We start from the raw sequence: 22,051 nt of genomic DNA on the forward strand, positions 1-22,051 counted from the left end.
AAAACTAAAAACTGACGCGCGCGTTTGACCCTATATAGAGTTTGTGTTATAACCTATTAAAGTTGGTATCATAACCTATTAAAATTGGTATTATAACCTATTAAAGTTGGTATTATAACCTATTTGGAGATACCAACTTTAATAGGTTATAATACCAACTCTAACAGGTTATAATACCAACTTTAATAGGTTATAATACCAACTTCAAATAGGATTACATAGCGCACGTTTTTTGATAGTTATTTTTTTTATCAATAATGAGCCGGCTCATTCGAAACGCGTATTTTATAAAGACGGTTTCAAGTAAGGATTTGTGTTCTTCTTAATACTTGACGCCGCTCCAATCAACCGTCCTAATATCACATAAAACTTAATTAGCCCTACAGAAAAGGCTTAGATTAAAAGAGATTCGAGTACACATAAGTCGAGTTGGATTTCTTTCTAAAACTAATCTATAGTCGCCTATAAAATATGTATCCTCAACTGCATAACAAAGCTTCTCATTTAGTTTAGTAAAAATTAAAAATAATAAATCAGCATTTACTTGATTCGCTGAAAATACAATCACATATTCTTTATTTTTAAGAAAAACTAACCAATTTATATTTTCTAAAATCTTTGTTTGTCAAACAATTAAGAATAAACAATAATTAAATTTATTTTTAACAATAACACTGAATATGTACATTTAATAAAAAATAAAAAAAAAAGTCAAATTTATTTTTAACAGTAAAAGTTGATTTTGTGATTATAATTTTGTAGTGGGGCAAATCGGTGGTGAGTGGTAAGTGGTGTTGAGTTAGGAAGTGTGAAAGATATCTGAGCGTGGCTGCTCAACTTAGAAAATGACGTGCTGCCATTTCCATTAGCCGAATATTAGGGGAAAGTAACCCAACTACTGCCCACTTGTTTTATAATCTGGTCTAAGCCTTAGGATTAATCTAATCATTAATTTAATTTATATTAAAAAAATACAGCTAATATGACCTTAACAACTAAGGGTGTCCTGTAAAGATGGATGGTTATATAGTGAGTATATTGGATGGAAGGTTTGTCTGCTCAATGTTCCTAATTCCCATGTTTGTGCTTTCCACTACTTACTAGGTACAAATGCCATTCCTCAATTATATGCAATAAATAAATAAATAAATAAATAAATAAATAAATTGTTAGAATATGATTATCATGTAGAGTTCTTGTTTGGTTAGTTTCCCAAAGTTGGATATTGGATGGCTTAGGTCTAGGGATATGCTTTATTGCTTCATGTGGGAAAATATATCCAACACTTCAAATAACACCAAAGTTTGCTCAAGTGGGGCACCAGGTGCTTTGTGCTAAGAAATTTTCAATTAGATTAAAATGAAAATTTTACCGAATTGCAATTAGATCAAATTAATTATATGGGACAAAGTGTATAATCTTAATGTTTAATTTCCTGCAATGATGCTTATTTCTTTGTTGTATAATTATGGCATAAACTTGATTTAATACGGCAAATCACGTCTAACATTTGGTCATAAGTAAATCTAAGTCCGTGTAAAGTGTCAAACTACACATAAATCTCAAAAAAATCAGGGGTTTCAAATATCATATTACATTAATACTACAATAATGTTGTTAACTTAATTTCCCTCTTAATTATTAAAAAAAAAAATAAAAAATATAAAATAAACAAGACAATAAATTATTATGTATTTTTACTTCGCTTGTGCGAGTACCGTACAAGTACAGTCTCGGTCCAAGGCAACCAATAACTACCAGAATTGAAAAGACAATTAACAAGAAATTAAAAATAAATAATTATGAAAGCGAAGAAGCAACAATCTAAAAGGCATCAAAATCATGAACTAACAATGGTATGATGGAGTTATCAACAATGAACTAATGATATGGTTGGCCCAACACTAACAATAAGTAATTCTTACTCCATTTAATTGCTTTTTAACACCTGAAAATCCCCATTAGCCAATTCATCTTAACTTGCAGCAAACTTCAGAAATCAAATCTGTAAAGAAAAAGATATACAAACACCCCTGAAATAAATGTTTACATTCTGATTTAATTGTATATATTAGGAGTTTAAATCATACTCCTTCAAAGTAGAACATGATTAAAATAAACGTCGAATATAGAGTTGGCTATATGAACCAAGATAAATTAACGCAGAAACATGGCAATTCTACCTTGGTTATTTGATAATTATGTGAAATATTTTAGGAAAAATTACTTAGAATAATCCAATTTCTACAATTATCTCACATATTGAACAACTATGAATAATCCCAACTTTAGAGGGTATTTGCCTAGACTAAACTTGAGTAACCCGATGACCTACTATAGTAGGTACCATTCACAAAAAAATTTAACTGAAAATTAATGTATAATTAGAGAAAGATTTTGAAAATTTACATAAAAAATTATGAATAATTAAAAAGTCATAAATTTTTTTTAATGTTATTTCAACATTTTTTTCCACATGTTATTTTTATTTATCTTTTTTATTGAAAAATAAAACTTGTTATAGCAAGTCATCGGTACCAGATTTACTCTAGGAAAATGCCCCTCAAAGTTAGTATTATTCATGGTAAATTAATAGATGGGATTATTGTAGGATTTATCAAGCGATTAAACCATTGAGCATATAAATCCACCCAGCACTCTGGATTACAAGAAACTCTGATCAGAAAGCAGGCTAGGTGCATGCATAACAAGGAGGTTGCAGCGTTGAAATGAAAATCAGAAGCCACAAGTAAAGATTGCATCAACGAACCTAAACAAACATGCCATCAATACAAATACGATAAGCTTACAAGGAAGAGTGGCAAAAATTAGTTGGGAATTGCGGGAGAAACATATGTCAAGAAAAGAGATAAAATGCACAATTATATAGAGTAAGCAGAGTGCGACAAGCTTAGTGTTGCATCTACTGAGCAAAACCTTCATGATCTTTCTATATCAACCCACATATTCCATGATTGTAATTCCAAGTCCATCTCATCCTATTATACCCGTGGACCCAAGCAAAGCAAAGGATGAAAAATGTGTAGCATAAAGCAATGGCTGGCAGGGAAGAGATGCCCGAACAAGCAACTCTCATTCTCGGATGATTATTTTGACGAAGGAAGACAGTAGTTTGTTGATGGGACATGAGTGCTCAACGAGCAATACAAGTACTAAGATGCGCGACATTGGTGCTCGAGATATCAGCAGTCAGCACACGCACTCGCATGAGAAGCGTATGAGCTTGAAAGAGCAATACAAGAGCTCAGGCAGCAACACAGTTTCGGACAAGCTGTAACTCGTTTGAATTAGCATAAAGAGGAGCTTTGAATGGAGTCTTGCTTGGTCTTGCTAAGACAAGGTAAGGTGGTACTCAGACGAGTACAATATTTTCTTGAACGATCATTCTGTTTTTTGGAGAAAGCGTACAATCCGACATTTGGAGAACTCGAGGAAGGATTCCTCTGAGGCTTTTTAATGTTCATCAACCTTCAAGAGAAGCTTTAAGAGTTAAAGTGAGAGCAATATTACATGGAACGCAAAATGTTTGACCTTTTTCGATCAGAAGCGTCCGACCCAAAATGCGGAACGACACCGCACCAAATCGCCTTGGGACGCATACCAAATCGTCAAAGAGTGCGACCCATAAATTTAATCTGCTATTGTTAAATTAGTTGAGAAGAAGACAAGATGAGAAAAATCAATGGAAAATAAAGACCGTTTTGCCAAGTTGCTCGTGCAGTCATCTTTTGTGTTACTGTTAGATTAGAGGATGATAGGAGGTGTAACTTTATTGTTTAGGCTTGGCTGGTTTTGTTGTTGCCTTGTTTGCTGTTAGCTTTTGCTTTTGGTGTTTGGTTGTCGCTTCCCTTTCGTGTTCAGGAAAGTGTTCTTTTTATAGCCTAGATTGTTAAAAGGGTTATTTTAGAGTTAATAAAAGGACGAGAAGAAGATTCACATTCGCTGTCCAATTATTCTTTTGCCTCCCAAGCTCCTAGAAGTACAGTGCTACTCCCAACATCTCAAATTTTTACTTTTTGTTCGTTTTTTCTTTTTCTTTCTTTTTATTTTTCACAAATTAATGTATGTTAATATTTTATTGGATTGGAAACAAAACTTTATTTTTGAAAATTTTCAAGTTATTCTATAAATATTTATCTATTTATGCTAATCTTTACTTTAAAATCTTTTTAGAATAAAGTATAATAAAATAATTTAAATTTTATATGTTAATCACACCCATCGTTCCGAAGGCACCCTAGATAGCATTCCGTGTTCCCATTTCCGTCCCACGTCTCAAACCGTATTGCGTTCCAGGTAATATAGACTGAGAAGGAACACCAGCGTTAGGAGGGAGAAACTTGTTGAAGAATAGCAATTTTGTTAAGTGAAGGAAGCTCGTGTTGTGAGCAAGTTATAGCTATAATTAAGTCCCCAAAAATTTATTAGACATTGCAAATACAAGCTAGATAGAGAAAGAGCTTAGAGTTCTTGTACTCCATGTATGTGAGCAAACACCATCAAAGGTGTTTGAGTCGGTTGAGTAGCAAACACTTAGTGAATTCTCATGTGTGTTGTATAAATTTTTTCAATGTGCACATACTTGTAGAAATACAATTCAATGATTAAAACGGTATCCTAAGATACCCATTATAATTACTTTTCTTCCTTAATTTTTCTATTTTTTCTGTATTCTAAATAATACCATTGCCATGGACTATTACCATTAGTTTTTCCTCTTGATCCTTTAGCCTAGTAATCTAGATTCCACAACAGGCCATGTCGAGCTAGTATACCAAATGCATGGTATCAGAGCATGCTTTAAACTTTTCATGCCAACAAAACAAGACTATCAAGCTCAACAATCCATACAAGTTTGCATAGTACAAACTCAATAATAACTACATGTTTGCATATCCAAAACTCAATAAAATCAAAAAATGTTTGCATATAACAAACTCATTTCTATCAATATATCAGATTTAGCAGTCCAATATACTTTCTAGCATGCTCCTCAACTATAGACAAAAATTCTTACACCAAAAAACAATAGCTTTAATAATTTAGACTCTATTGTCTTCACCTTATTCAAAAGGAGGAGTTGATTTTGTACTAATAAATCAACATTCAAAATCATTTTGGTCAAGCCATTTTATCATATCAAAGCATTAGTTAGTGATCTTGGAAATTTTATCATTAGAGTAAACTTATTCCCTATTATTGTTTTTCATTGTAGTTAGTGATTTTTTTTATGAAGTGAATTATTTGTACTATAGTGACGGTTGACACCGAATTAATATCTAATTTTAATATAACTAAACCATGGTGCTAAATTGTGGCTTTGGTTACCATTTGTAGTAATAGTTAACAGTGATTAGTAGTGGTGATGCAAATGTTATACCACCAAATATTGAATTAGACCATGAGCACTGGCTAAAACGTATGTTATTCACACCTTTAAAGCCAAGACTATCAATTCATTAGATTTGAAAACTTTTCCAACTTATTAGTTGACATAACAATGCGGCCAACTTGAACTCAACGTATTTTTACTAAACATAACTAAGTTTTATTGAAGATTAATTCCTTCGATTTTGAAATCTTCTAATATTGGCATAGTACTTACTACTCTGCTATCAATGCGTGCTCTTATGATATCGATTTTTATAATTTTTACTTATTATAATTACAAGTGTTAAGAATTAAAGTAGCATGTTAGAAAGCACACAAGATGAAAGTTACAGAAATGCGTATGTTGAGGTGGATGTGTGGGCACACACTGATGGATCAAATTAGAAACCAAAAGTTTAGGGACAAACTAGGGGTAGCCCTCTATTTTTGGAAAAATGCACGAAAATAAATTGAGGTGGTTTGGACATGTGGAGAGAAAGACTTTCGACGCTCTGTGAGGAGGGTAGAAAGCATTATAGTAGAGGGTAAGAGGAGTCAAGGAAGACCTAGGAGAACGTGGGATGAGCAAATAAAAGTTGACTTGCATGAGTTAAACCTCTCTGCGGACCTAACTAGGGATAGGGGTAGTTGGAGGCGCCATATCCATGTTTTAGATTACTGATGTCTTCTTAGATTACCTTTTAGTGTTCTTGCCCTCTTACTTTTCTCGTTTCCTTTTTATTAGTTTTTTATTTTCTATATTTTGTAGTTGGTTCTACTTATTTATTTTATTTATAGGCATTTAAGTTATCTTTCCCGTATAGTTACGTCTCTTTATCTTCCTCGAGCCGGGGGAGTGGCCGCGCTCTCCTTTAAGGGTATGAGTTGTTGTCATCCTTTCCTCCCCAAACCCTGTCCTTAGTTTTTCTATGAGCGGGATACACTGGGTAAGATGATGATGATGACGATGATGTTAGAAAGCACACAAGGTGAAAATGCTGTAATTGTTCAAATTCGGTAATGTTATGTTTGGAAACGATGATTTTATTTGGAAATTTGAAATTGGCTCAAATTAATTATTTGGCAAATAAAAAATTTTCAAATTTGGATTTGGATTAAATTCCACCATTATTTTAAAAGTAATTCAAGTTAGAATTTGAAAATGACCGGCCAAATCTGATTTCATAATTGAAATCCATAATTTCAAATGAAATACTTGTTCCCAAACACTACATAAAGGTATTTTAATGAATTGTAGAGAATAGGGTCTTACATAAACTAGGGTAAGGGTCTAAACTAACCTTTAATTTGTCTAAGTGCCCAAATTGGTTACTTCAGGAAGAATGTATGACTTTGGTTTTAAATGTGGTACCAAAATAGCTTGCCATGCCTGTATAATACAAGTAATTGAGATTAAAGTAGAGCATATAAGATTCATAAATCTTCTCCATAGTATGGGTCAATAAAATTATTCCTCCTTTGAACCACTTTACATTAGGGTTAATAAATTCATGAGAGATATGAAACCAAATATAGACTAGAGATAAATAAATGATAATAGTTCCCTAATCTTATCTTTTATTTACATTACTTATACTTCATCTTCTTTCTGGTGTAGCTTTTCACTAATCCAATAATTGCCTTAGTGTGTAAGAATTTGAATAAGTTTAACAAAGATGTTTAAGAGACTCTAAAATTAATCACCATCGTTAATGCAAAAAACTCACATTCAAGTTACGTTCCCTTTCCTCCTAAACTATATTCTAAAGAAAAACATATCTATGGGATAATGACATTGGTGTAGTAAAGTGTATTAAGGATAAGGATAAGAATAAGAACTTTATAGTTCAGGACTTAAACACCAATAATCAATGACTAGAGTATTTAAACGAGTTTTTTTTATGGAGAATAATGAAATGTTAATTGGAGACACAACCATCAACTCCCATGGAAGAAGATTGAGGATTTATGCAAAAATACAAAAATTAAAAAGACCACGCTTTAAAGAAAATGAGGTTGTGGTTGGGTACTTGGGTTAGATGATATACCTATTGAAGTCCAAATATACCTTGAAAAGAAAAAAATCTATCTAAGTGGATGCTTCAAATACCTTGGACCCATATTTTACAATTGATAGGTAATCCAACAGGGATTAAGAGCGGGTAGAAAAAATATAAGCGAGCATTGGGGTATTGTGTGATCGAGATGTGCCCAAATAGCTAAAGTGAAATTTTATCGAAGGTCCATTAGATTAACGCTACTATATGGATCAAAATGTTGAACTTTAAGAAAGAATTACTATAAGAAGATCAGAGTAGCAAAAATCTATCTAAGTGGATGCTTTAAATACCTTGGACCCATATTTTAGAATTGATAGGTAATCCAACAGGGACTAAGAGCGGGTAGAAAAAATATAAGAGATCATTGGGGTATTGTGTGATCGAGGTGTGCCCAAATAGCTAAAGTGAAATTTTATCGAAGTTCCATTAGATTAGCGCTACTATATAAATCAAAATGTTGAACTTTAAGAAAGAATTACTATAATAAGAAGATCAGAGTAGTAAAAATTCAAATGCTTAATGGACAAGTGAACATACTATAAAGGACAGCATTAGAAACAAAGACATAAGAAGGTTCGGTTTCACTAACTACTAAGGATAAGATGAAAGGAAACCACTTCAGATATTTTGAGCAAGTGTAACGACGAACTATTGGAGAATCGCTAAGAAAAATAAAAGTTGAAACTTGGGAGATATAAAATGAGGGTGAGTAAAAACCAAAGATGACTCGAAGGGAGAAGTGAAAAGTGATACGAAATTGGAGAAAGAATTTATGTGAATAACCGTTAGAACTGATATATTAATTCATGTAGACGATCCCAAAATTTTGGAATTAAATTTTTGGCATTGTGTTGTTAAACTCTTAATGCTATGATAATTATAGGTTCTAAATACCCTTGTTAGCATTTTTGTTTCACAGTTGTATCCATGAAACGCAAGATCAACAAACTAGGTATGCAAATCTAGCCCTCCAAAAATGAATAGCAAAAGCTTTTTGTTATATTCAATATTGTCTTTAATATGCTACAATAAAAATGCCTTTTCAGTAATATGCTAATTTTAAATAAAATATTGAGAGTTTGATTTACATCGAAAAAGTATGGATAAAAGGGACGCATTGATTATTTGGGTTTGTAGAAAAGAGTTAGGAATATTTCAAAATGCTCGGTGATTCAACAAGACAATAGGAAAGGGAAATAGAGCATCATTCTCAAGATAAGTGAGTCTTGATGGAAAATACCACTTATATCATAACCTAGAGCCGAAACACATATTCAATTGGTTACGATTGCAATAGATGAGAATTATGTTACTCAAACTCTTCATTTGCTTCACATACCTATGTATGATCCTTGATGCTCGAACATTGATATGACACTTAGACACTTCATTTTAGGTGTCAAATTGAATATTTAGACGTATTCGACACTTGGACACATACTAGTATCCGATATTAATACCCGAGTCCAAGTAACATAGGATGAGAATGCTATGCCTTACCACAAGGAAAAAAGCTGGATTACCTACCAGAGGAGGCGCACAAGGAATTAAAAGCCCACAATAGCAAATGATGACGTGGCACTTACACTACAAATAGTCATATTTTGTTATAACAGAAAAGGGAATAATTTAGAAGGAAAGAAGCTGCTTGATTGTATGAGGTGGCAAGTATAATTTAGCATTATATATAGCTGAGCTATTTAGTAGTAATGCATGCAAAATTAAGAGGTAAGAAATACTCTTGTGGTAGGAGTCACTGTTGCTCAAAAACAACTCATTGTAATCTTTCCTTTTATCTTTCTTTTCTAAATAGCCAACAACCCTCTTCTTCTATTTTCTTAATTTTGTGTTGAATCATTCAGACCATAGCATAGAGTTACTAAACTAACCTGAATTTGTGGTAAGTTCTTTTGAAAAGACACCAAAAAGTTATTACTTCCCCGTAATAACTTTTAGGTAATCAATTAATCAAAAGCTTGAAGGAGTGCAAGATTTCCAATGCCTTGCAAGAAGAGGCAAGAACAATAGACCAGTCATGTATAACTAGGTTCACTCAGAAGCCTCTAATGAAAATGATTTTTTGAACTCTTGATATAATTGTGTTCCCAGATTTGTTTTGTGTTGAGTTTTTGTCATGATTATTACTCTTAGTATTAGAAAAGCCCATGCTAAAGACCAAAGTACAACCAATACGTAAGATGTCAGAGATGTTTCCAACACACGAAGGCCGATAGTCAGAAACGAGATGAAAATGGGTAAAATATGTAGTATTACCAAAGTCAACATGATCACCCAAATGAGCTTTGGAAGTATTAAATTCACTATTTGAGAGATCCCATATACAGAAGTAGGTATTTTGGGAGAAATTACAAGAGTTGATAAGACACGAAAACACAAAATGGTCAAATTTCACATACAATATGCCATTAGATGGATACTTTAAATCTCATTTGCTAAAAGTTTGGTATCACTTGCTAGTTGCTATAATTGCACAAATGGGTATGTAGGCTGATACAAATTCACCATGCAATGTTTCAATATCTGGAATCAAAATATACTATCTACTAGATATTATAGGATATGTTCGTATTTGAGATTATTGATCTAGATTTAAGTACAAATCTAGAGAAAGCAAATACGTTAGTATTATTGAGATTATTAAAATTGTGAGCAATGTTAGACTACGGACTATTTTGGGTTGTATTATAACTGGTATAGTCAAATTACTTTTAGTAGGCTATTAAAGTGCAATTATTAAGAGATACACAAAAGGCTATGTTTCATTTTAATTGATGAACTTATATGTGTAATTGTACTCAAGAAACAAATGTGCATGTTGTGCTCAATTGATCAAACGACATTGGCATTTGTACCCAATAGCAATAGAGGACATCGAGATAATTAAAATTAAGGTCCCCTTCTCAATAAGGCGTGGCAATGCCACATTTTCTTATCAATGTAATTCAGTGATATTTCTATATTTGAGATAACTGATGTGATATGTTGTTGTATATTGTTTTGAGGTAAGTTATTATTTAGATATTCGCTAACCTTGCTTAGAGAGCTACATAGCCTTATAGCTATAGAGTTATCGTGTGAACGAAGTACTTAGTGCACATGAAGGTCTAGGTTTTGGTTTTTACTAGGATGTGTGCATCTCTTCATTCTACTTACGAAAACTGTAGTACACAAAGCACTACAATTACATTATCTAGAGTACATACTATGAAGTCACACAATATACTATTTGTACATGTTCTTACCGGAAAGGTGCACCTTCTTACTTAGCTCGGGAATGGTCACAATCAATATGGATGGATGATTTTGCGGTCAATACGGCCTATATTTCTGTTGCGGTAAACTAAAAGCATTTAGGATATGGCAATGTGGCCTTGTCTTTACATTATGTTTGTTAGTACCAGTATGGTATTGATAAATTTGGAAATCTTTAGTCTTATACTCCTAATATGGTTCTAATGTCCAAGACTTGTTCTTGCTACAAAATGTATAGTCAAAACAGCAACACAGGGATATCAAACAAGCATCATGGGATAAGCAAGTAAAAGCATATGCACAAGAACTAGCTAGCAAAGCAATAACATTCCAAAAGCAAATATAAGCTGAAACAACATGACTTACCCCAATCATCGAGATCGAAATAAGTCATCAAACCAACTCCGGGGAGGCCAGTATAGTCTGCAAAAATCCTCAGCATCTTCCAAAACACTAGTATTACTTGTATTCATTTCGAAAACTCGAGTCAGTCCATCAAATTCATCATCCTTGAAGTAAATTACATTTCTTACACATCCATTATAATGATTCATAGACAATGAAAAATTTGCATCATCACCCAGAAAGAACACACAATCGTTCAAATTCAGCTCATAATCCCAAAACCTACCCTTATCATCTAACTTAAAGACCCCAAATCCTGACCCTCCATTTTCAAGATCACGATCAACTAAATACAAATTGCCATCACATTCAACCAAACTTGTAGAACTACCATTACCATACATTAGTCTTGAAACTAGATCAATAGGTTTCAAATTAGAATCAATCATCACAAGTCTCCCTTTCCTATCAGCAGTCGCGTAAAACTTTCCTTTAAAACTTATAATATCATCAAAACAACGCCCAGAAGCAGCAATTTCAGTCCAACATTCATCCCCAAATCTCCATATTAACAAATTCCCACTAAATTTCAAACCCAAAACAACAAAATCACCTTTTTCGAAAAAATTCTTCGCGACGACTACTTTTTTAATCGGAATGTTTATAGATTCATCATTTGAATGAATAAAATACGAATTACAAACATGGGTAAGTCTGTGATCAAGGATATTTAGAGGGGAATTGGGTTGAGAAGGTTTAGGATGAGCAGAAAGTGGGTTGCAAAGAGAAAAGGTTTTGTGGGTGTTTTGTATTTGCTCAAGTTTAATGATGAAACCTTCATTGATTGGGGTTTTAAGAGGAAGAAAATAAATAGTACGTTGATGAAGAAAGAGAAAATTTGGGGATGGATGAGAAGAGGAGAGTGGTATAGGGAGCTTGAGAGGGAAATTAATGGTGGAGTGAATGGTGGGGAATGAGGAACGCCATGAACGGCAAACAGAATGAAGTCGAATTATGCCAATTTCTGGGTCAAGACGATCGGCGATCGATGCTAATACGTCTGATGGAAGATTGGACCATTTTGAGATCGGTTTCATGGTGATCGTCGCCATTGTTGCACTATCCTCGACTTTCTGTCACTGTCAGTTTTTGGGAAAAAAAATTTATGAAAAGCGATATACATTTTATTTTTGATTTTTGTTTCCGGTCGATATCATTGGCTTGTGTATAATTTTAGGGTTTCGTTCGGGTTATCGGGTTGATTTTGGGTTTGTTGTTTTAGATTTGTTAATATTGCGTTTTGTGTTTATATTGTTTATTATATAAATGTAAATCATTTTCAAAGTCGGATTAAATCTGTTCGATTACAACTTCGTCTCCGTAACATTCTTGTAAAAAACTTTGTAATATTTCAATAATACAATTTTTTAAACTTTTATTCAACTATAATACTATTAATTATTAATGAACTATGAAGAATGAAAACATAGAACTTGTTTTGTCACAATAACTATTTTTAACCATTACCCATAAAACATGTCATTTGTTTTTAAAAAAAAAATATTTTTTAATTAAAAATAAATTTCATCCCGTCCTCAACCTATGCACCACCTATCCCCACCTTACCCCCACCTAAACCCCACTATCAGCGCCGACAGCTTTCTTGCCACCTTACCCTCCAGTCCAGCAACAGCTGACAAGTCTTCTTCACCTCTTATTTTGCCACCCTTACAGCTACTACACCAAATCGCTTTAATATAACAAACTTTCCCCTCTCACACATAATTATATTTCGTGTAACTACTCTCAAATCAATTTTTTGACAACCCTAATTTACACAAATTTCGTATAAAACACAAAAAATTTACGAAAAAATCCAATCAAATCATTAAGGAGGAATAAAATAGAAGGATTTATGCTTTAATTTGATAAGTATACATCTCAAAGTCAATCCAAAAACATTACAAACAAATCAAAGGTATATAATTTTCTATTGTTGCTTCATATATTTGAATTAAAATCTAATAAAATATTCTTTGAAATTAAGCAGTTTCATCTATTGACCAATTTATGATAGAGTTTGATGATGAAAATATAATTATTCATAAAGAAAACAATAATATTTACTTGTATGAAGGCACCGAAAAACTCCTATTTTAATACTACAAAATACATATTATAAGTTGATAAAATGCCTACCAATTCTATTAAAAAATAAATGTATTGAAAACTCATTCTTTAATAAGTAAAAAACATGCACCTAATATGAGTTGTTAAAATGCGAAATAAAGGTGTTACGTGCTCTTACTTTAATACTACAAATACACCTACTATGAGTAGTTAAAATGCCTACTTCTAATCATATTTCAAAATGAATGATCAAAAAGGAAACTTATTGCTTAGGTTTTATATGCTTAGTTTTTTTTATGTATATTTATTTTTTAATTATTGTTATAGGTCAAACTTATGGTGCAAGTCGGCGAGTAAAAAGGGGAAGAACTTCTTCGGAGGACCAATTTTGAGCCAGGGGACTCTTTGAACTCATCCCTTATATGGGTATGGGTTTTCGTCTTCCTTCCCTCCCCAAACCGTGCTCATAGACTCTATGAGCGAGATGCACTGAGTCTGATGATAATAATAAAGATGATGATGATGACTTATTATTTTGCAAAAGGAGTGTATTAAAAATTTCTACTTTAATAAGTAAAAACACCTATTATTAAGTAGTAAACAAAACCTACTTATTGTCTTGCTCATGACAAGTGTAAATTTTGTGTGAAAAGATATAATAGTTTGAAAATTAAAAATGACATGAATTTAAATACCTACTTAAAATACTATAAAACCTACTATAAGTGGATTATATACCTACTATTTATCTTGAAAACTAATATGAGTTCAATTTGTGTGAAAAACATGTACTAATTTAAATATTTTTTACTTATAACAATATGATTATTTATAAGAGATTATGAGCAACATATGGCATCAATGATAATATTGATAATGCAGTGATCAACTATGAAAGACCCTTAATTAAAGTAATAAAAGACAATTTTTTTGGATCACTTAAAGAAGTTACGACTTAAAATCGGCAAGGCGTTAAATAATTATACCTATCACAGGTAAAAGGTCTTAGGATCAAAAATTAAACTCAATGATTTGAGTAAAAACAAAATTTATTGGAAAGTACTTAGTTTTGTTTTGTTTGAAGGGACAACTCATCATCTAACTCTTACAAAAGAACTATAGCTATATTCTAGACTTTAAATGATCAAACTTACCAACAACTAGAATTGATTACATGGCAAGGGTTATAATAAAGTTAGATACTGCTAGCGGCTTATATCAACCAGTATATAATCTAGCACTTGTATAAGTCTGAGAGACATGTATCCATTAAAGAGAAATTTGATACTCTTGAGTCTTTTGAAGAAGCAAACATAATAAACATTATACCGCGTATGACTTATAAATGTTGGTCACAACATGCAGGGGAGCTTTGTCTGTTGACATATTCAATCAGATCACATAAACTTTGTTAACAGGTAATCTAACAATACCTACAATTAATTTTAAAAACACCTAATGTTCATCTTAAAAACACCTATTGTTGACCTTAAAAATACTTACTATAAATGATATAATTGTTGACTTTAATAGTTTATTATCGTATTCTTTATGATTTGAAATAATAATAGGCTAAGGATAAAGGGCAGATGCAAAAATAGTGAGTGAGCAACTAATAGAGAAGGCAGAGAAGGATTCTAAATTTGTCTACCCTGTAAAGCTAAACAGACAAGGCCAATTCACGACCTTATTTTGGTATGGTCATATGATGAGGGAAGACTATAACATTTATGGAGAAGCTGTAATATTTGATAAAACTTATCCAACAAATCTATACAATCTCATATGTGGACCAATACATTTATAACTGAAAAGAAGGTGAAATCATTTAAATTAGGAAAAATTACCGTGAATAATACAATATTTCGTCAATTTCCCAATAATAATACAAACTTTTGATTAACCATGAATAATACCAACTTATGGAGTTTTTTTTTTCTAGAACAATACAAACTTTATTTTATTAACTAATTTACCAATTTTTTTGTCATATAATCTCCTATAGTTTGATTTTTAACATGTTAGTAATATTCTAGGAAAACACCCCTCTAAGTTGGTATTATTCATAATTAATTAAAAGTTGGTATTATTATAAGAAAATGAGTAAAAAGTAGTTTTATTCCTAATACTTCAAGAAATTAATGCATAATAAGACTCCAAACTCAATATTCATTGATAAAGATATAGCAAAGGCAATGGATTAATTAAGATTAAATACCTTTATTATCTAACTCTTTAAAACTCCTGCTTTATAGAGTGAAAACATCAATTGTATCTAGTTATAACACCTATTTCTCTTCTTTGAACATATCTTTCTAGCTAGTTATAAGCACAAATTATGCTTATGGCTCTTACTAAAAAAATATAGTTTCTCGTTTCGAATCATTATAGTCAAACGCTAATTAATTTTAAGGATGTTTTTCACAAGTATTTAATGAGGTGTAATAGTGAAGAAGAGTTTCAATAATATTGGGATAACATAGTTAATGCTTATAAAATGAAAGACAACAATGAATTTTACAAATGGCGTGGTCGTTTATATAATATATGATACAAGTGATGTATTGGATCAAGCAAAGGATTTTTATATTGTCATTTTAACTTTACAAAGTCGTGAATCAAAAAAACAATAGGAAAAAAATCACAAGTTTAGTGCGAATTTACAAAAATTTTCAAAATATGGTGGAGAAATGGAGAAAAAAAAAAGGAGATCGATTTGGAATTTTATTACTCAAAAGCAAAACCAGTTTCAACCTTCGAATCAATCATTTGTAGAAGCATGAATCTAAAATCTACACTACTACGCTTTTTAGAGACTTTAAAGAGGAGTTCAAGACAACTATAGCATATTCTGTTTCCCAGGTGACTCAAGTTAGAGGTTTAAATGCGTACATGTATATTTATAAAAGTATTTACTTCCAAACTTAAAAAACACGTACTTTTACCGCTTAAAACTGATGTGCTCATTTGTAGAGCACATTTATCTCCTCATTGTAGTGTCGAGTCTCGCGTTTTAAATGCGTTACCTTGTTTTTGTCTCCATGGTGTTTTGAGGTAATTTCAGGTATTTTCGGAGATTTCAAGGTATTTTACGTTGCGTACGAGACTTAGATGCTTTAATCGAAGATTAGACACGTGCACCGAAGCTTTCCCAAGCATTCCAAGTCTTCCTCAAGGTCTCCGCAAAGTTCGGAAGGCATCCAAAGCTTCAAAAGACGAAAATAGGCCAAGTAAAGAAACCATTCGGCCGAATCAAAGCTACATTCGGGCGAATGGGCTTAGAACTTCAAGGAGATGTGCTGAAACATGCTGGAAATGGCGAATGAAGCCCCATTCGGTCGAATGACACTTCAATTTGGCCAAATGGGGGTCTTTTTCTGCGCGACTTGTTTTCTTCGCAAGTTTATTCCCGAGGGCTTTTTACCTCTTTTGTTCCTTAGCTTATAAATACCCCTTGTATCTGAATAAACCTCATGCCTAGTTTGAGTGCCTTTATGCCTCATTTTAGAACATCAACCCCTTTAATGCTTTCTCTAGTTTTTGCCCTAATATGGATTTGTAGTTCTTCATTCATGCTTTCATCTACATTCTCATTTATGTAAGTTTATTTCTTTAATGCTTTGATATCTTTATTGCTTTCCTTTATTGCTTTCTTCTATTACTTTCCTTTAATGCTTTTATTTAATGCTTTCTTAGTTTAGATTTAATGCTTTCATGTTTTTCAATTCCTTTAATGCTTTCCTTGTTTATTGCTTTTACCTCTAGTATGTTAGAGTAGTTTCTTTAGGGGTTTTAGGTTAGAGAAACCCTAGGTTTTGTCTTGTCTTCAATGTTTAGGATTAAGGTTGAGATTGATGATGGTTGTTGATAGATATTCGATTCGAATCTTGTCCTGCCACTCCTAGAGAGACATAGGGCTATTATAGGTTGTTCGTGTGGGTTATAGGGTCACAACCTTTCTCTCGATATCTAGAGTGTCTTGATTGATTATCGTTCGAACTCCCTTGACCTAGCTTATCTTTATTTCCAATAGTCCATCCTAGGGTGAACATAGTCTAGTCCCCACTCGTCTTTCATTGTTGAGTTTCCTTTTTTTTTTATACTTGTTATTAGTTAAGTTCACCTACCAACCAACCTTCCATATAACCTTCTCACACCAAGTCTTTAGTCTAACATCCCTTGTCCTTGTGGTTCGACCCCCGACTTACCGTTACGCTCGTTGTAGTAGTATCAGGGTGAATCTAAATATTGTTTGTATAACTTGATTCTTAGTATTAACGACGTGCTAGAAACCGATTATCAAAAACCTACAACTATTACTAAAACACCAAGTTTACTTAATAACATTTATTATTATCCATTGTGTAGGATATGTCTGGATGATTATCTGTACTTTGCATAAATAGTAATTTACCTCAACTTGCAAGGTGAAATCAATGAGAAATGAACATGCAATAACTTTGAAGCTAGTAGGTGGTTGTGTTGTCATTGTTTGCAAATTCTACATAAACATTATGTTGCAAAAATACCCAAAAAATACATACTACCATGACGGACAATATTTGATACAAAAGGAAGTATGGGAAAGGTTGTTTCACGATCAATGCGAACCTCACAATGAAGAAAATGATACACGACAAAAGTTGGTGATACTATGATGAAGGAGAATATACGTAAGTTCTATAATCTTTCTCTACAATCACTACATAATGAAGATGCTAGAAAGTTTTTGTAGGACATATATGGAAAAGCATACAAAATTGTTACAAAAATAACAATGTAAGATGATACTGTCCAAGAAGAGCAAGTACAAACAACAGTTAATTTGTTATCCTTGATCTAAAAAAAACCAATCACATTCGGAAACAAAATTAAAAGGCACTTTGAGTAAAAAAAATCAAGCATTTACAAGAATAAGAAGTTTGGTTTTAAAACACCAAAGAAACATATTATATAATGGAGAAAATTATTTTAAACTACCTTTTCTATACACTAGTTTGCAAAAAACTACCTTATGTAAATTTTTTTGCAAAAAACTACCTTATATAATACATTTCTTTGCAAAAGACTACCTTTTAACGGTTTCTTAGGGTTTGACCGTTGAAACTAACAGTTGACCATCACGTGCAAGTCACGTGATGTTTTAAGACTTTCCTTCTTCTTCATTTCAGCGATTTCTGAGTTAAACGCTTCTCCTTCTTCATTCGAAAAACTCACTTCTCTAACTTCTTGAATTTGCTGCTCTCTTCCTTGCGACATCTTGTTGGTGAAGCTTCTAACATTTAGAGGTATGTAGTACTACTCAATTACGGTTCTTTTCTTCGTTGTTGTTTTTTATTTTTAAAATTGAATTCCTTCTTCAAATCTGCTTCGTTTTGGCTGCGGTTTTTTGTGTTGAATTTCTTGTTATTTATCGTGTAATTTGTAAATTGATTGTTGTTGTCTCTGAATAATTTATTAGGGTTTTTAAAATTAGATAAATCAATAACATGAAGAAATTGAAAATCTGGAAAAAAGCAAGTACTTCGAAAAAGATGCATTCTGAGTTGGCAACTGAGTTGTGTAATGCTAGGGTAGATGATGTGGAGCTCGAAACATCTGATGTGGCACACGAGGTTGTGGATGAGTTGGAAAGAGCAAATGTAGATGTTGTTGTTGGGCAAATGGGACCACCAAACACATATACGGGTTATAAAGAATGTGTAAGTGCTAACCCTAGATTTAAAACAACTACCTCAGCTGCTATTTCTGCCCTAAACCTTACACCAAATGAGAGAGCCCACATAGAGCAACAAATTTCTGATATTGAGGATAACACTGATGATGATTACAATTGTAGTGATGAGGATGAATATGAGGATGATTCTGATTTGTTTGCAGAAAATGTAGTATATGGTCTCGATGATGTGTTTATTGGTGAGGATGAAATTAGGTTGATAGTAGATAAGGAGATTGATGAAGAAAACAACTGAGACATATACGTTAATGATGATGAACTGGAGTCTGATGATGATGATTTGGGTGCATTGAATGTTGATAAGGAAGGTATAGGCAGTTGTACTACATTTAATCCCGAGGTTGATTTCAAGGGTAAGATCAATTTGTCGTTAGGCCTTAAGTTTCCTTCGATATATGTCTTTAGAAAAACATTAAGGTACCATGCTATTGAATGTGGTTACAATTATTATTACTTGCATAATGGTAGAAGTAGGATAAGTGTGTATTGCTACAATAGATGCGATTATCTGAAATTGAAAGCTAGAATTGTGAATTGTGTTTGTGGGAAGGATAAGAAGTGTTATTTTAAGGTTCATGCTGTGAAGTTGAAAGATGAGGAGACACTTCAAATAAGAAGTTATATTCCCGAGCACACTTGTGGTCACCAACACCAAAATAACAAAGTCACTGCTTTGTATTTAGCTGAGAAATACATAGATGATTGGAGGGAAAATCCAAATTGGGATTTAAGGGCATTTAAGAAACGGGTTAACAGAGAGTTAGGTTGTGAAGTGAAGTATTCTAAGTGTTACATGGCTAAAAGAATTGCTAAGAAAATGATCGTTGGTGATGCTAGTGAAGAGTATAGTAGGGTGTGGGATTATGCTGAAGCGATAAGGAGGTTTAACCCAGGAAGCACTGCAATCGTGAAATGCATTGGAATAGACACACCTCCACCCTTGTTTCAAAGGATGTATATATGTTTGCCAGCATGTAAGGAGGGTTTTGTTGCTGGATATAGGCCTATTATAGGTGTGGATGGGGCACATTTGAAGGGAGAATTCCCTGGGGTTTTGCTGACTGCTGTAGGTAAGGATGGGAACAATAACATCTTCCCTGTTGCATGGGCTGTGGTTGAAACCGAAAATGTAGAAACCTGGACTTGGTTTCTAAATCTCCTCGTAGAAGACCTGAAGTCGGTTAGTCCATCGAGTAGTTGTGCGCGAGCTGGATGTGAAGATTTTACCTTCATGAGCGATAGGCAAAAGGTATGAACGTAATTAGTTGTTAACACATATCTTGTTTCATATGTGACTAAAGTTATAAACCTAATACTAATGTTATACCTTCATGGGCATTGCAGGGTTTGATTGAAGCTTTGAATTCAGTAGTTCATGAAGCTAAAATTAGGTTCTGCTGTAGGCATATTTGGGCTAACTTCAAGATCAAGTTTCCTGGAGAGTTGTACAAACAACACTTTTGGAGAGCAGCAAGAGCTTACAACAAGGTATGAAATCATGTGTAGAATTAAATATTTGACTGTAATGTTGTACTAATTTGTATAACATCTTCTTGTACAGTTTCATTTTCATAAGGAAATGATTGCAATAAAGAATATTTTTGTTGAGGCACATGCATATCTATCTGCTATTCCTGCTAAACATTGGTCTAGGCATGCCTTTTGTAGTAGGAGTAAGTCTGGAATGTTGTTAAATAATTGTTGTGAGTCATTCAACAACGTGTTAGTAGAAGCTAGGGGGAAGCCCATTATTTCTCTTATGGAGTGGATTAGGAGATATGTGATGCAAAGGAGTGCAGCCAAACGAGAAGGGTTGGATAAATTTAAAGGTGTGTTGATGCCAACTATCACCAAAATGATTGAAAAAAATTCAAAGGAAATATATGGTTTGAGGGTAATCCCAGTAGATGTGTCTGAGTTTGAGGTGGATGATGATGAAAAAAGTTACGTTGTAAACTTGACCAATAAGACTTGCCTTTGTGGAAGTTGGAATCTTCTGGGGATCCCTTGCAAACATGCCATGGCTTGTATTCTTTGTAGAAAATTAGATGCTAGTGATTTTGTCCATGAGGCGTATCTTGTAGAAACGTATGCCAAGACGTATGCTCCTAAGTTTTATGGTATGCCAGGACGCGAAATGTGGCCGACAACTACTTTAACCCAACCTCTTCCTCCACCATTTCGAAAGATGCCTGGAAGGCCTAAAATAAGGAAAAGGAAAAAGGAAACTGATGAAGGTAAAGGAGGTAAGAAGCCTGCAACTGGTGTTCGAGAATACAAGCAACGGAGATGTGGTCATTGTGGTGAGTTAGGTCACTACAAAAAGGGATGCGAGAATCCAACCAAACCACAACCAACAAAGATGAAGTCAAAGGGTGGAAGGCCTAAAACGGGATCTTCTTGTACTCAACTGTTCACACCAAATGACATGCCTTGCTCCAGTAGTGAACAACTAATGCTAAGTGCAACAGATGCATGTACTACATATGTAATGGATGAACAAAGTCAAATATAGAGCTTCATAAGTATATGTTGAATGTAATTTGTCGATTTAATGTAAGAAATGTATTAGTGCAGCAAATGAACTCAGAATGTGCTATCTTGAACTAGATGTAATCAAATCAGTAATTGAACTGAGATATGTGTTTGAATTCAATGTTCAATGGTCAATGTTCAATGTATTAGTGCAGCAATGTTCAATGTTCAATGAACTGATATAATGTAAGCCAAAAAATTCAGTGTTCATAACTGAGACTGAACTGAGATATGTGTTTGAATTAGTTCCTGAGTATGTACTGTGTTTGAATTCTTTGAATTCAATGTTCAATGTTCAATGAACTGATATAATGTAAGCAAAAGAATTCAATGTTCATGAACCTTGTATGTACTGTGTTGTGCATGTTCATCAGTGTACATGTGTTGTGCATTGTGTTGTGCAGCATGTAGTGGCCTTATGTATGCAAGTGAGCCATCTGATTAGCAGCTACACAGCAAACAGTAAACAATCAATGTTCATATAATGTACACACACAAACACAGCATTATTGAAACCATCTGTATTGTTTAGTGTTGAAAATCAGTTTTCAATCACTTTTGAGTATGCAAGAAATCAGTT

General features: G+C 33.1%; 2 protein-coding genes across 8 annotated transcripts; one reads left to right on the plus strand and one right to left on the minus strand.

Moving 5' to 3' along the window:
- Positions 1 to 758: 758 nt before the first annotated feature.
- Positions 759 to 12,421, minus strand: LOC130801911 (putative F-box protein At1g65770). 7 transcript variants are annotated; one of them, XR_009039679.1, is made up of 3 exons: positions 11,091 to 12,400; positions 6,693 to 6,781; positions 759 to 2,005 (listed from the first exon to the last, which is right to left on the minus strand). XR_009039679.1 is itself a non-coding variant. In XM_057665848.1 (2 exons), the coding sequence occupies exon 1, from the start codon at positions 12,179 to 12,181 to the stop codon at positions 11,096 to 11,098; it is 1,086 nt and encodes a 361-aa protein (XP_057521831.1). In that variant the 5' UTR covers positions 12,182 to 12,421; the 3' UTR covers positions 760 to 2,005; positions 11,091 to 11,095. The 7 variants fall into 7 exon arrangements, 3 of the variants coding, with proteins under 3 accessions (XP_057521831.1, XP_057521832.1, XP_057521833.1); XR_009039681.1 differs by lacking the exon at positions 759 to 2,005 and adding an exon at positions 2,019 to 2,770; XR_009039678.1 differs by lacking the exon at positions 759 to 2,005 and adding an exon at positions 2,777 to 3,489.
- Positions 12,422 to 19,729: 7,308 nt separating this feature from the next.
- On the plus strand, positions 19,730 to 21,656 carry LOC130801001 (uncharacterized). Its single transcript, XM_057664749.1, has 5 exons — positions 19,730 to 20,185; positions 20,281 to 20,424; positions 20,498 to 21,056; positions 21,174 to 21,413; positions 21,514 to 21,656. Exons 1-5 carry the CDS (start codon positions 19,730 to 19,732, stop codon positions 21,654 to 21,656), a joined length of 1,542 nt encoding a protein of 513 aa, XP_057520732.1.
- The last annotated feature ends 395 nt before the right edge of the window (positions 21,657 to 22,051 follow it).

This window comes from Amaranthus tricolor, chromosome 15 (genome assembly GCF_026212465.1).
Source record: "Amaranthus tricolor cultivar Red isolate AtriRed21 chromosome 15, ASM2621246v1, whole genome shotgun sequence".
In the NCBI taxonomy this organism is placed as follows: Eukaryota; Viridiplantae; Streptophyta; class Magnoliopsida; order Caryophyllales; family Amaranthaceae; genus Amaranthus; species Amaranthus tricolor.

Coding starts and splice junctions, on each gene's coding strand:
- LOC130801911 (XM_057665848.1), bottom strand. CDS start 12,181: ATGGCGACGATCACCATGAAACCGATCTCAAAATGGTCCAATCTTCCA.
- LOC130801001 (XM_057664749.1), top strand. CDS start 19,730: ATGGCTAAAAGAATTGCTAAGAAAATGATCGTTGGTGATGCTAGTGAA. Junction 20,425..20,497: donor CAGCAAGAGCTTACAACAAG/GTATGAAATCAT, acceptor CTTCTTGTACAG/TTTCATTTTCATAAGGAAAT. Junction 21,057..21,173: donor GTATGCTCCTAAGTTTTATG/GTATGCCAGGAC, acceptor AAACTGATGAAG/GTAAAGGAGGTAAGAAGCCT.